Consider the following 15,445-nt stretch of genomic DNA (forward strand, 5'->3'; position numbering starts at 1 on the left):
TTTAAAGAAAAAGATACAAGAGGTATGACAGACAAATGTTTGTTCATGTGCAAAAATAACATATAAGGCTCAATAAACACACTATATTACTTTACAGTAACAGAATTAAATATTTGTGGCTTTTCTGTCACTTTTATTTGATAGCATCCATTTAAAACTGCACAGCATAGAAAAATGTGTTTTCCGTTTACCTGTCATCATTGATTTGTTTCTCAGAAATGTTTCATAGAAATGTAAAGAGTATGTTCTTCTTGGCTCATGGGTGATAATACAAAGCTTTGCTCCCCTCAAAAAAGTGTTGTCTTTGTCCTATGACTCCTTAAGAGTAAAATGGATCAGTTCAAAAAGATGCACAAGTTTTCAACAGGGCAATAAAACATGTTGCGATTGGTCTCTTGTTGATAACTCATCCCACTCACACCTTTTAGCATAAAAATGCACACATGTCCTCAGGAAAGTTTCTACATCCACTGTTTGTAAGTTATTTGTAAATCATATTTCATTTCAATAAAATCTGTAGAATAATTACAAACATTGAGTTTCAGCAGAGTCCACAAGGCTTAGTAAGAGGATCTTCTCATGGGAACCACAAGCCAGCTAACTCTAATTGCGATAAACTTCAAAAACATAATGACTGAAAGGAATTAATCCAAAGATTTGGGATTCAAAAACCTGAAAGATGCAGTTTCCAAAAACAAGACATTTATCAAAACAGTGCATGAAGTATTTTTTATAAAAGCGAGAAATTCAGTTGTGCTGTCACTAAGGAACTCAACTACTATAAGTGGTTTATTCCAAAGATTCAACATGCCAGAATACTTTGATTATTTTTGTATGTTAGACAAATATTTATTGTGTGCTATGAATGTTCATGCTCCTGAAAAACAAATGACTTAACAAACATCCAAAGCTTTGATTTTAACTGCACCTAAACCAATAAAAACACTCGAATAAGGAGTGGAGTGTATTTTTCAAAGCTCAGTGGTAACCACTCAATCCCACCACATCATTTATCATTAAATTATATAAACATCCAGACTGCTTACTGTTCATCTTTGCTTTTCTCAAACCCTTTCTCTATCCCTGTTGCCATAGGAACCATCTCATAACAATGCTCAGACCCCGGTTCAGGGGAGTGGCCAACAGGGATGCAATCATAGCCTTTGCCTGCAGAGCTCATGCGCTTCCTGTTGCGAGCCCCCGGCTGATAGAGCTGCATGGCTGGACGATCCTGCAGGGAGACAGTGAGAGAAAGGACATGGGAGAGACAGGCAGTACATAACTTCAATATGATTATTATTGTATACAGCTGAATTGTCATTGTTATTCATTTTAGGGGTCAAAAATTAATGGATCCAGATGGTTGGATGGATCCAGTGGGATTTTAAAGAAGTGACAAAGCCAAAGGCTCGCAGTATAAAACAATTTTCCACATTTTACAAATCTGGAAAGCTGTTATTTGAAGACAGAAAAATTACAAAAAAAAAAAGACACATTGCAAGGTTTGATTTTTTTTTACCTTATTTTTGGATTACAGATCCAAAACAAACTGATGAAAATATAAAGGACCCAGTGTAAGATGACCTTAATGTAATACATAGTGAATGCTCCCTCATTCTCACTATCAACCCCTCCTCTTGTATGAAATAAGCTCGCTTTTCACACTTCTGTTTCTCCTCTCTAAATTGTGTAGTATTTTTTTTTTACCGCTGTCTTGTTTCAGCTGGCTCTTTTTATGGACATTTTTCATTGGCAAACCTGCAGTCTTAGTCTCCAACACATCTGTAGCATTTTCTAATGTCTGGCAAGGGTTTTGGTTGTGTCGCTGACTTTGTTGACTGACCCCCCTGCTTTGTTCCATTTAGCAGGTTCTTTCATGCCATGTAATCCACAATGTCTCTGTATGCCACCTCCATTGCTTATGCAAACAGGAGTGCTTTTTCAAAAGTCAGTCTATCCTCTACCAGCAGCCTCAGCTTTATCCTCTCTTCATTTAAGCCCCAGATCACATGATCTCTCAACACCATTATCATGGTATCACCAAAGTCACAGCCCTGCACTGGTTTTCCAAGTTCTGCCATATAATCACCCCCACTTTGCATATGTGTTGGCCTCGGTTGGCACTTAGATGCAGTTACATTCCACAGTCACTTCATAGCACAAGGCAGGTCCCTGAACAGCAGCATTTTAGGATTTTATTGGAAATCTGTACAAATTTTCGATTTTCTTTTTTTTTTTTGACACCAATTTTGTACCGCTATAAACAAGAAGTCTTCTGAAGGTTTTTGAGGACAACTGGAGCAACAGTGTGGCTTGTAAATTGACACAGACAAGGCAGAAATGCACTTAAAATGCACTTAATGCTGGTAGCTGTACCAGAATGACCCCTTGCAGCATGAGCATGAAAGTGCACTTTTAACTGTATTCATCCAAAATTGTGAAAAATGTTTCCTATGTACATTTGATAAGGTGCCTTTTTTAAATGAACAGTCCTCATTTCAAAACAGAAAGTAAAGAGAGGAGATGATCAGGCAGCACTAGTTTGTACTCGTTATAGTATTATTGTTTTGACTGAAGAATAGAATAAGTAGTATTGAGGAGGAGGCTGTGGAGGTGAACGGCACTGATCATTGCTGGTCTCAACTAACTGTAAATGCTGAGAGTGGGGGGATTCCAAGCTGTAGAGGTGAGTTGGGCTATTCAACTCAGAAGTTATAGCAGCCTCCATAAAAAAACATGTCCTGTAACAATTATAAAAACAAAGACTTTCCCTGTCTGTGAAAACCTTTGGAAATACTCGAGGTAGCGAAGACCTCAATTGAAAAAAAAAAACGGCGACTTTTTAAATTCAAATAGATAAATCAGTGCAAAAATTCTACGGATGCGTCTGTATATGTGACACATACTAGGCTGATAAACCTCCTGGTTGCAGGCTGTCAGACCAAACCCAACACCCTGTGATGACTTTCACAAGAAATGTGAGAAACGAACAGGAAGCTCTTAAGGCTTAGTTTATATTTCACAGCTTTTTTCACTCCAAACAATGACTGACTTTCACTTACCTCTAACATGAAGACTTCCGATTTATGGTCTGTTTCATAGGCTTGTTTAGTCTGCTTTTTGTGTTGCTTTTTACTAGAGAAAAAATTTTGACTAAAGCCTGGAGAAGCACCAGAACTGTACTATTATATATGCATTTTAGCTAAGTTACATTAATCATACTTAAGTAAAGATAAAAAAGCCTTACTCACTAAACATAACATAACACTAAAATTAAGTTATGCTATGTTGTGTTAAGGGTACTAGTATAGAAAATATAAGTACCTCTAAGACAGATTGAGAGGATTTCAGTATAGTAAAGTCAAGTTACAATTAGTTGAGGCAAAATTAAGTACATTGAAGTTAATTAATGCCTTATTAGATAAAAGGTACAATATTTAGAATCTTTTTAACTGAAACATCTACACTAACTAAAAATGATCACTTCTATGTTATACAATGTTATAGATGATGTCTGAAATTACAACAATTAATCCAGATTTGAGTCGAGAAGCCATCAAGACACCTTTGACCACTCCTTCAGAGTGGTCAAAGGTGTCTTGATGGCTTCTCTCACTAGTCTCTTTCCTGCAAGGTCACTCAGAACAGCCTGAACTAGGAAGATTTCATGCCTTGAAGATGGATTTAACTGAACTCCGAGGGATGTCCTGTGCCCTGTAAATTTTTCTATATCCATCCCCTGATGTAAACTTTTCAATAACCTTCTTCTCCGTGTTCTTTTGTCTTCATGGTGTAATGGTAGCCAGAAATACTGATCAACCAGTGACTGGACCTTACAGACACAGGTGTCTTTATAATACAATTGGCTGGACCTCTGATGAATTAAGCCAGTCACTTTAAAACAGGTGAATATTTATGCACATATTTTACATTGCATATTTTTAACTTTGCTTTAACTTTTAACATTGCATATTTTTTAACTTTGCTTTAACTTTTAACATTGCATATTTTTTAACTTTTAACTGACATTGCCTTGTAGACATTTGTCTTTACTATGACATTAAGAAGGCTTTTTTAATGTTGGTAAAAAAAAAATTGTATTGACACAGGGAATATGGGAAGAAAGAAAGGGGGGAGGCATGCACCAAACAGCGCTGAGACTGGGTACGTGGGGGTCTGCTTTAAAAACTAAGCTAAACTGGCACCAACACTGTGGTTAACACTGAAGCCCTAAGTCACCCAACTTTTAAACTGGTATCTACACCGCGTTCCACATTATTATGCAAATGACATTTTTCTCTGATTTTCTAAATATCAATGCAAATGACAGTCATAATATTTTTCAAGTCATCAACAGTTAGAGTATAATTCAAATGTTTTTGAACAAACTTCATAATGATAACTATTATTTTTCTAAAAATAAAAACCTCAAACTGCACTTTTCCACATGTTCCACATTATTAAGCAGGCCACAGGTTTCAGCAATATGGGAAAGAAAAAGGATCTCTCTGCTGCTGAAAAGTGTCAAATAGTGTAATGCCTTGGACAAGGAATGAAAACATTCGATATTTCAGGAAAAATTAAGCATGATCATCGTACTGTGAAGAAATTTGTGGCTGATTCAGAGCACAGACAGGTTTGTGCAGATAAAGGCATAATGAGGAAAGTTTCTGACAGACAAATACATCAGATTAAGAGAGCAGATGCTAAAATGCCATTACAAAGCAGCAAACAAGTATTTGAAGCTGCTGGTGCCTCTGGAGTCCCACCAACCTCAAGGTGTAGGATCCTCCAGAGGCTTGCAGTTGTGTATAAACCTACTATTTGGCCACCCCTAACCAATGCTCACAAGCAGAAATGGTTGCAGTGGGCCCAGAAATATATGAAGACTCATTTTCAAACAGTCTTGTTGACTGATGAGTGCCGTGCAACCCTGGATGGTCCAGATGGAGGAGTAGTGGATGGTTGGTGGATGGCCACCATGTCCCAATGAGGCCGGGACGTCAACAAGGAGGGGGCGGAGTCATGTTTGGGCCGGAATCATGAGGAGAGAGCTGATAGGCCCCTTTAGGGTCCCTGAAGGTGTGAAAATGACCTCGGCAAAGTATATAGAGTTTCTGACAGACCACTTTCTTCCTTGGTACAAAAAGAGAATCGTGCCTTCTGTAGCAAAATTTTCTTCAAGCATGACAATGCACCATCTCATGCTGCAAAGAATCCCTCTGTGTCATTGGCTGCTATGGGCATAAAAGGAGAAAAACTTATGGTGTGGCCCCCATCCTCCCCTGACCTCAACCCTACTGAGAATCTTTGGAGCATCCTCAAGCTAAAATTCTAGCAGAAACTCTCCAAAAACTCATAAGTTCAATGGATGCAAGAATAGTGAAGGTGATATCAAAGAAGGGCTCCTATGTTAATATGGAACTTGTCCTGTTAAGATGTTTTTGATTGAAATAGCTTTGATTTCAGTAAATATGACCCCCTGATGCTGCAATTTCTACAAATGACCATCTTCAGTTCTTTACAACCTATAAAATGTTTTAAAAAGCTGTTGTGCTTAATAATGTGGAACAGTGCATTTTGAGGTTTTTATTTTTTTTTAAATAATTTTTGTCATTATGAAGATTGTTCAAAAACATTTGAATTATGCTCTAATGGCTGATGACTTGAAAAATATTCTGTCATTTGCATTAATATTTAGGAAAATCAGAGAAAAATATCATTTGCATAATAATGTGGAACACGGTGTACTTACAGTCTGTGATAAGGACTGTGCAAACCACAGCCATCAGCTGTGAAAAAATAGAGGTTTTATGCAAGATAAAGTAGTTTATTATTTTAATTTTTATTTTATTTTTATTTATTTTAAGCACTGTATTCAACAAAATTCCACTGAGGAAATTCCAATTGATGAGCAGTTTTCCAACGTGCCATTCCTGATTGGGGGAAAACCTACAGAATATGTAAATGTGTCATGTTCATGGAAGTCCTCAGATCTTTAATTTATTACTTAACTGAAGTGAGATGGTTTCTGTGATGGAAAAACACTGAATCATTAGGAAATGCTTATTTGGGCTGATGACCATCTGCTCACCATCCAACTTTCAAGTATCTATAACCCCATCAGTTCACTTCACACCACGACAAACAACGAAATGTTTCATAACCTTCCCCCCCACTTCATGCTCACCTTCTCGCTCACCTTGTTTCGGAGGCGTTCCTTCCTGTTACCCAGCTCATCCCTGTCCTCCTTCCCCAGCTTGTCTCCACTGTCAGGACAGTACGAGTAGCCATGATGGTGTCCCTCTTTCTTGGCCCGGTCCTGGCAGTAGCCCTTCCCCCACTTGGTCTCGTCTTTGCGGCGCATGAACTTGTCAAACTCATAGTGGTGTCTCTGTCGTTTCCTTTCTTCATCTTTCCCACGGTGATCCTTATCTCTCTGTCTGCGGCCGTGCTGCTCTCTCTGCTCCTTGTCACTCTCAGGCTGCCCTCTAGTGGCCATGGAGGAGATGGCAGACACCAGATCCATAGTAAACAGACATTCTGAACATTTCAATCCAGAAATTCTTGGCACCAATTTATGGCTTTTCTGACTGCATAAACTTTAGATTTAAAGTCATATTTCATTGATTTTACCTCTAGATGGTTTGAAACCGCAGGTTCAAAAACACACTCTCTGCTTCATGTGTCCACAAAGTTTTACCAACATTTAAAACAATTTCGTCAGACATTGTTGTTGTTTGTGATGGAGACCTAAGAAACCATTCACGGATGGAAAAGGCAGCATCCAACCCTGTGCTGCTTCACATTTCATTCATCAATAAGAATAAATAAAGTCATTGTTTTAATCATCTGGTTGGGGGAGGGTGCAATTTCTGCATGTAGATAAGCTCAGACTCAGCATAAGAATGGGGAAGAAAAGTACTTTACAGTAGGTGACTTAGAACATGCCATGGTTGTTTGTGGTCTGGCAGGCTTTCATGTTGCTTATACAAATCCCTGACCCTATCATTCAAATTATGTAGCAGGAATCAAAAGTCCCCAGATGAGGCAAGATTTTACATTGTGATGAGCCCGCGTGAATTGAAGCTCCAGGTTACTTTTATTAGCTGACAGTAGTGCCACCTAGTGTGGTCTTCAGCTGCTGTAGCCCATCTGCTTCAAGGCTCAACATGCTGTGTGGTAATTGATGCTCTCCTGCTTCCCTCAGTTGTAAGAGGTGGTTACTTTAGTTCTTGTTGTCTTCTGATCGAACCACTCTGCTCATTCTCCTCTGACCTCTGCCATCATTAAGGCATGTTGTTCCAGAGAACTGCTGCTCACTTTCTCTTTTTCAGACCATTCTCTGTTAACCTTAGATGCTTGTGCATGAATATCCCAGTAGATCACCGGTTTTAAAATACACCAACCACCATGGCAAGTTAAAAGGCACCTAAATCAACTTCCTTCCTTATTCAGATGCTTGGTTTAAACTTTTGCACATCCTTCTAAACTTCATGCCTAAGTTGATTGGTTTCTGTCATGTGTTTGGCTGATTAAATATTTGCATTAATAAACAGTTGAACAGGTCTACTAAATGAAGTTGTCAGTGCGTGTATGTATTAAGCAGGCTTTTCTGACTTTCCTGTTGATACTGTTGCTTTTTGACTTTATAGTCCTTTTCATCTTTTCATAATTTTGAGAAAGTTTTGCATACTTTATTATGACTCTTCTTGACTTTTGTGATGCACTTTGTTTTGGTACTAGCCAAGCCTCTCTTATTCATTTACAGTTATATCAGCTTGTCATTTAACTGGTATACATAAATATGAGCATATTTCCCACATTTTAGTTTCTCTTCACTGGTTTCCTGTGTGTTTCAGGATTGATTTTCAAATTTTCTTATTAACCTATAAATCTTCATACAGGCTGGCTCCTTCCTTTTCACTTAATAACTAAATACATACCTTACAGAGGAATATGATTCCTGTTAATTTACATTTAAATGCAGAGACAGCTCAACAAGATTTTATCTTCAACTGAGTATAACTGAAGAGCAGAAAAAATAAGTGTAAAAATACAATATATAGTGCACCATATCTATACACTATATCAGTACGTATACATGCATTTATTCATGGGACTAACATCCTTAATAGCGTCATTTTTTTATTCGTTTGTTGATCTCCAGAAAAGTCACTGTGGCCGACATTTGCACATAACCAATCTTGACTATAGGTGTGTAAATCTATTTGTAAACAAAGTGAGAAAGTTATTTTTCCATAACAAAGATTTCATAAACTATATCCTCCCACTGGAGTCAGGATGCAGCCAATGTCTAGTTATGGTCTTCTTACCAGCAAATGTGAGAATGCTAATTAAAAAAACATTTAAATATCCTGGATAAAAGACAACTTTTCCAAAAAATAAAATGCAAAAATCACAAGGTATGTTCATACTTAAGAAATATGCCCTCCAATCATTTATGAAGTTTTGATAAAAAAAAAAAAAAAAATTGGAAATATTACAAAATATGTGCCAGTGGTTGGTCGCCTGACTCCCACACTGTCTCCAGCATTTTGGATTCTCTTCTGTATGACTGGATTTTTGTTTTGGGGCACTAAAAATCCTAACTAAACATTTCAAAACAAATCATCTCCATGTCAATGAGTTTGTACATTCCCATCGAGAGTCACAATGATTCTTCTATCCTTTGTTGTTGGCTCCTTCCTGTCTGTCTGACCTTTAAAAAACCCCTAATTTTATCATGGACACTTGAATCCACCGTTCAGTTGTTTCTGACTGTCCCAAGATCAAATTTGAAGCTCAAGGATGACCGAGACTTTTCAGTAGCGGCACCAAAGCTCTGCCATTCCATGTTTGGCTGTCCCCCTCACTGCCAGTTTCGATCTCAAACTAAAAACACCCTTTATTTCCTGGATTTTGGCTCTGCTTGATAATTGGCTTTATATCCTCTCTATCCATTTAGGTTCTCTTGTGTTTTAAATTGGTCCTGTGTTTTAATTGTTTTTAATTGTTTTGAAATTTTTACAGCACTTTTGAAAACATAAAAAAGTTGACCAATGTGTTCAATGAAAACATTTGGATTGGATATTGTAAAGCTTTTAGAGGCATATGTAGATTATTTGTATATATTTGGTTCATCAGACTTCTGTTAAAGCAAGAAAACACATTCTGAATGGAAGAATTCCTTCTGATTAAATAAGGGATGGGGCTTACATAAAAAGGCAAGCACTTCATTTTTTCCACCTGCCAACAGGATGTCTCCAATGTACAAAATGTTAAATCCACAAGGGAATTTACAACAGACCACAAGTATGCCTGAAATGTTGGTAAATCTATAAAATAGGCTGTTTGGCATGATGTTCAATGAGAAAGGGAAGGAATTTCATAGGTCTTACTTTTCTTTGAGCTCCTTTGACTTCATCTGTCCTCCACTCTTCTCCCACTTTCCTCTCTCCGTCTCCCCAACGTCACTTTTGTCCTTAATTCTGTCTGAATCCACATCGTCATCTCTGTCAGTCTTCTTCAGCAGCTACAGCAAGTGTGAGGCAAAAGGCAACAACTCATAAAAATGCCACAACACCATCTCAACATTAAAAAAATCTTGATATAAAATGTAATTAATGATTAAGCTTTACCTTTATTTTGATGTCTTTGTCAGATAACTTCTTCTGCTTCTCTGCCTCTTTACGTTTGCGTCGCTCCTCCTCTCGACGCTTTCTCTTCTCTTCCTCCCTTTGTCGTTTCTTCTCCAGTTCCCGTCTTCTCCTCTCCTCTCTTTTCTCTTCTCTTATTCTCTGTAAATAAAGGTGAAGTATGTAAAAAAAAATTGTGGTGCAATAAGGCAGAATTTTTCTATTTCCATGCTTCTCTTTGTTTTCTCACCTGTTTTTCAATTTTCTTATTCTTGATGTATTCCAACAGCGGTGTTGTGCGTTTGGCTGGAACAAACAGACAACACAGACTTTTAAACTTCTTGAGTCTCACCATGTGAAAAAACCTCACTGTCAATGTGTCTGTACCTATGAGCTCTCTGGTCTTGGCCTCGATCTCTCCCAGCAGGGTCTCTGGGTTGGCCATCGATTTCTCCTCATCACAGGAGTAATTCTCCAGGAACCTCCTATATTCTGGATCTGAGGAAGTTATAAGGGTGAGATACTCATTTTCTGAACACCATAAATCTACTAACATATTTGCAGGCAAAATATTGTTTTCCATACAAATAATTTTTTTTTATTTACCTTCTTCGATGCTCCCAGCTTTTGCATCTTTCTTCTTCAGCTTCTTCTTGGAGATTTTCTGGAAGGGGGCAAACTCTACCACGGCAGGATATTCCTGACCTGAGTAAATATTGGAAAAAAGAAGGTTTATCATTTCACAGACCAGTGTTTGACTACAACCAATGGCAACAAAGCTCTACAGCCACCTCTCCATCCATAAAACTCAGCCTGTAGCTGTAAAACAAACAGGCTTTTGTTTGCTTAAATAAAGCAGAATATGCTGCACCATGTGTCAGCAATACGCAGGCAACAATCTATAACAGAAACATGACATACCCTTGTTGTCAATGAAGACATAACCATCAAATCGGTCCCTAAACAGCAGAATATCTTCAGGGTTTTTAAAGTTTATATACGCTCTGGAGAACAGATGGGGATAAAGACTGTGAAGAGAGAAAGAGAAAAACATTGTTTGTTAGAAAAAAAAAGAAAAAAAAAATACTGGTGTTTGTTCACTGGTTATGATTTTTACCTCTGATCAGCTGGGAAGAACTCAAAGTAGTCGTAGGATGGGAGCGGACTGAGCTGTTCCTCCAGCTGGTCTTTTGAGAGGTTAGGAGGAAGCCTTCGAATCACCACCTGTAATGAATGAACCATTATTTATGTATTCTGCTCAGTAGTGCTGGGAAATCAATCATATTTCAGTTTCAGTTACTTTGCTTTTCTTAAAGTGTCCAGAGTATTAAACTTAAGACATGAATGTGATGCAGATGTTGTAAAATCAATAAGTCATTGTGTTTAAGGGCTGTTATCCCAATATCAATCAAGATAATCGAGAGCATGACTTTTGTCTTAATTGATACACCTGTTATTTCGATATATTTTTCAAGCATTTTATCTTTAAAAAAATTATTTCACCATCTGCCTTGCAAAAGAAACATCTGCTTTTCTATAGCTTCTCGCTGCTGATATTATTCTGTACTGTTTTTAAAAGGCAGGTATTGTTGTATGAGTGTCTTTATACAAAATACTATTGTTGAATACTTTCAAAAAAGGACTGAAATTTGTTAATCTATTAACACTCAGTCTTTTTATCGTGTGTGTTTAAAGACAAAGAGTTTTATGTTTAAACTAAAATTAAATATTGGTCACAATAGTGGTATGGGCAAAAATCATTTGGTAAATTTTCTGATATTTTGGCAGATAAAAATATAGCATACTCAAATAACCAGTATAATGTTAAAAACACCCAAAAGACGTTTAAATTAAAGTTCAGTGTTAAGTTGATTAGAGTTTTTGTTAAAAAATACAATTTTTTGTTTGATAAGCGGTGACGAAAACAATATATTTGGTTCTTAAGTAAAATCATGAGTAATTTCAATTGTTAAATTGAGACTATCCACTTATTTGTAAAAATTTGGCCCCAGCAGTGAGAGAGAAAAAAAATCCTTTTGTCCTTTTAGTGACCAAAGTTGCACACCCCTGATCTACATGCAAAATAAATTTTTAATAGTTTATGTGCTTTCATAAATACATGTTAATCTTGTTATTTCAAGAGTCAAAACTTGCATTTAAAAAGCTCAAAATGTTCAACTCGTAGTAAAACACATGACATGACATAGTACGCACATGTTTGTCTCCGGTGTTTATACCAATTTCAACACTATCTTAAAATGACGTTATAGCTACACACATAAATGCCATTACAACGGTGAAGGTCATATGCTAGCTCTAGGCTTTTAACAGACGTGACTGTAACAATATTATAACGTGATGGTGGTTCATGTTTTTCCTTTTTCTCACGTCGCTGTCCGCGGTGCTGAAACGTTCCCACCTCCCTCCATGCCTCCATGTCCGTTTTTCCCAACAGCATAAACAATGCGACACATCCCAAATACTCGACTACTTACCTTTGTAAAAACTTCTTTCTTCTCTTCTTTTTGCTTGGGGTTACCGGGGATGTTTTCCTGATCTCCTTGAAGGTCTCTGAACTGAATTTCAACGCCACTTTTCTCCTTGCCAACCGTCATTTGGTCCTTTTCAGACCTCATTTCTCTCCATCTCCCTTCTCGCCCGTGCTAAGTACTCGCGAGAATTTAGGGTATCGCGAGAGGTGATGGATTAAAAAGACAGCTTTGACGTTGCCGTTTTTTCTTGAAGCTTCATAAACCTCGACTCACATAACACTTAACAGAGAAATATATCTATAGCCAAAACAGAAAATCTAATGTTTACTGTTCAGAAAGTGGTGTAAAGCGAGTACAGACTGATGAAAAACATTTCCTGTAAAACTTTTAATAAAGTTTGAGTTGCTTTTTTCTCCTTCGTGGTTATTTTTTTTTCATTAGCTAACACATTTATTACTAAATTAGCCCATGCTAAATTTCAGCGAAAGCCTCTGTGAAGATTACATTTGAAAAAAAATATGACCTATAAACTATTTTTCTTATATAGCCTACTTTAGAAAAATGCATAGCATTTTAGACACACTTGAATTGGGTTAAAAGGACTGATGCAGGAATGTGGGCTATACATTATTTTATGCTAAAACTAATTAAGATGGGACCTGGTTAGGTCAGGTTATGAAACAACCACAGAGAAGCATGTCCGTATTTTATGAGAGCCTACAAAAGTCAGCCACATAGGTGATATAACCATTATTGCGGTTTTATTACATTAGAAAAAGCCCCCATCACATTTTGTTTTACTACATTGCAGAAAACAAAAGAAAAACTGGTTTCCTTCTTTTATACACCACACAACTACCACTGGAAAATATTCAAACTTCTGCTGGGTCGTCAGCGTGCTTTCTTCCAGCTTTCCGACAATCTTTTTTATATCAGTTCATGTTCCAGACTAACAGAGTCCCGGTTAAGTAGTCCTGAAGCTCTCTGTGTCACTTTGCAGGTCTGGAGTTGGGCTGCAGGGCATCAGGCTCATCTGGTCAGAGCGGCACGAGCTCCCCGGAGAGCTCCAGATGTCAGGGCACGAGGACTGACTCACCGAGCGACCATGATTGTCTCTGCCGGGGACTGGAGGAAACAAAAACGCCCACAAAGCTAAATGTAAAGATAAAACTAATGCATTAATTTGACACAGAAAGACGGTGGCTGTTATTTCAGCAGCTAGCAGCTCTGCACGTTTAATGCTCATTTCTAACAAAATAAAGTAAAAGCAGACAACTGTAACCGCAATAAAGTGAGCATACTGACCGCTGAGGAAAGCCTGTCTCCCGCTGCTGGTCACACACTGCCGAGGTCTCTCCGGTGTGGACACCGAGCTCTTCAGGCTGGGGACAAACGTGGAGCAGGTGTCCAGGTCCCGACAGACCCTGTCCTGCGTGTAAATGACGGCTGACTTAGACGGAGTACAGCCCATTTCTGTTTAAATCACTAAATCCGCGCTCCATGAGGAAAAAGGTATGAGGAAAACTGAGAAATCGAGAAGGTTATCTGTGACTTTCAGATAGAGGAGAGCTACGAGACATCACTCCTCCCCTCAAGCCGGAACACCACAGCTGAGGGGATAGTCCAAGCATGAATCCGTTTCACACATGCAGGTTATGAAGCCGAGATTTTCCATAGAGGGGTTTGGATGAAGTGGCAAATTCATGGGTTTGTGCTCCAAAAAGATAAGGGATGCACAATGCTATTGGCAGATCACCAATTATTTTATGAACTACAGAATCTACTCAGCTACCAGCTTGATATAATAATGTATGTAGCTCTAATATGAAGCTTAGTTTCACTGTTATGATTAAAAATGCATTTTGCTTAGAATGTATTTGTAATCAAAAGAATTTCTCTAGATCTTTCATTACCCGATATTTACTTTTTTAACAAAAACATTATCATTTATTGTAGAAACGACTGTTGTTCTTCTTGTTTTATGGCTATTTCAAAGTCTTTCAAAAAGGTACAGAATGTAATTTCAGAAGAAATTGTGCAATAATGTTTCTTGCTGAAGAAGCCTCTTTACTGCAGTCTGAAAAGTTGAACACTACAAAAAAAAAAGTCAAATATACTGTGGAGAGGCTTAAATGCTAATGCTGCACATGCAAAAGACAAAACATAAGCATGAATGATTTGAAATAAACTTTGAAAAAACTTGCGCTTGTCAAGGATAATTGCGATAATTTTAGTAATAATAGAAAATGTTTAATATGTTGGGGAAAAGCTTGCATCTAACTGCTCATGCTGCATGTAAAAAAAAGTAAAATAAACTGAAGAAATATTGGAAAGAGGGGTGCAGGTAGCCTAACGGTTAAAAAGTTACTTAATTTAAAATCTACTCAGGTAAAGGTAAAATTACTTATCTGCAAATCTATTCCAATGTTTACTCAAAGTACTGTGGTTATTTTTGATGCCTGAGGATGTTGAAAAGTAAAATGTGTTTATCCCTTCATGAGAGAAAATGAATCTCAAACTTCTGACTTATTAAAGGCAAATACTTCAACAAATGGCACTGCAACCTCATATTTTGGATGTTATGTGGAAACTTTGGTTCAGTCCCATTTCTAACCATTACCCTTTCCCCTTGAGGAGTAGTGGTGAAATCTTTAAAAAGGGACAACCATGTATGTAAACAGAACAATAAAGGATTTTCTACTATAAACAATATCTTAAAATGTTAAAATCTAAAGGACCATAACACATATAAGCATTAGATTTATACAAGATTGCTGTCCTTATTTTCAGATCTTGCTGATGATTGCTAGGCACTCTGGGAAAATTCCCAGAACACTCAGTTTTGAGTGTGGTACTGGACCTTCTCAGTTTGAATGCTATACTGCTCTTGCATTGCACCAAACTCTTCCATTTAAGAATTAGGACACCTAACCCCTAGATGTGAATGCAAAATTCAGGGGTAAGGATAGGTGAAAGGGGGAAAGGGGAGAGGTGGGGTCGAGCCTTTTTCTTGCTATGTGGTCCTAAACACCATGTAGTACCCGCAGAAAAAAAAGTTACGTAGTAGGGAGTGTGAGGGTGTGTGAAGCAGGGGGTGTGAAGGCTGGTCTGAATGTTTGTTGTTTGTAAATGTGGATGATGCACACTTAGAGATAGTTTAATAAAAGCCTGAATGACTTCTACAATGCACACTCAGCTTTTATAAATAGGATTAATTGTTGTCTGTGGTCTAAATAGGGGAATTAATACAAAAATAACATCGCTACAATAATCTACTGTTTCTGAATTAGAATTCAGTCAAATTGCTAGCATGTG

The 15,445-nt window shown here is 37.6% G+C and overlaps 1 protein-coding gene across 2 annotated transcripts; it reads right to left on the minus strand.

Moving 5' to 3' along the window:
- Positions 1-12,293, minus strand: upf3a (UPF3A regulator of nonsense mediated mRNA decay). Of its 2 annotated transcripts, none has more exons than XM_041807426.1 (10): positions 12,134-12,293; positions 10,756-10,862; positions 10,560-10,666; positions 10,245-10,343; positions 10,026-10,136; positions 9,889-9,944; positions 9,642-9,800; positions 9,402-9,535; positions 6,203-6,491; positions 1-1,231 (listed from the first exon to the last, which is right to left on the minus strand). In XM_041807426.1, exons 1-10 carry the CDS (start codon positions 12,272-12,274, stop codon positions 1,043-1,045), a joined length of 1,392 nt encoding a protein of 463 aa, XP_041663360.1. In that variant the 5' UTR covers positions 12,275-12,293; the 3' UTR covers positions 1-1,042. The 2 variants fall into 2 exon arrangements, with proteins under 2 accessions (XP_041663360.1, XP_041663359.1); XM_041807425.1 differs by having other exon boundaries at positions 6,191-6,491.
- Positions 12,294-15,445: the final 3,152 nt, after the last annotated feature.

This window comes from Cheilinus undulatus, linkage group 15 (assembly GCF_018320785.1).
Source record: "Cheilinus undulatus linkage group 15, ASM1832078v1, whole genome shotgun sequence".
Classification (NCBI taxonomy): Eukaryota; Metazoa; Chordata; class Actinopteri; order Labriformes; family Labridae; genus Cheilinus; species Cheilinus undulatus.

What these genes read in the sequence shown, in the direction of transcription:
- upf3a (XM_041807425.1), bottom strand. Translation starts at nt 12,274, where the DNA reads ATGAGGTCTGAAAAGGACCAAATGACGGTTGGCAAGGAGAAAAGTGGC. An exon ending in AGAAAGAAGTTTTTACAAAG is followed by an intron (nt 10,863 to 12,133) that starts GTAAGTAGTCGA and finishes CATTCATTACAG; the next exon opens with GTGGTGATTCGAAGGCTTCC. An exon ending in AGCTGGGAGCATCGAAGAAG is followed by an intron (nt 10,137 to 10,244) that starts GTAAATAAAAAA and finishes TAACTTCCTCAG; the next exon opens with ATCCAGAATATAGGAGGTTC.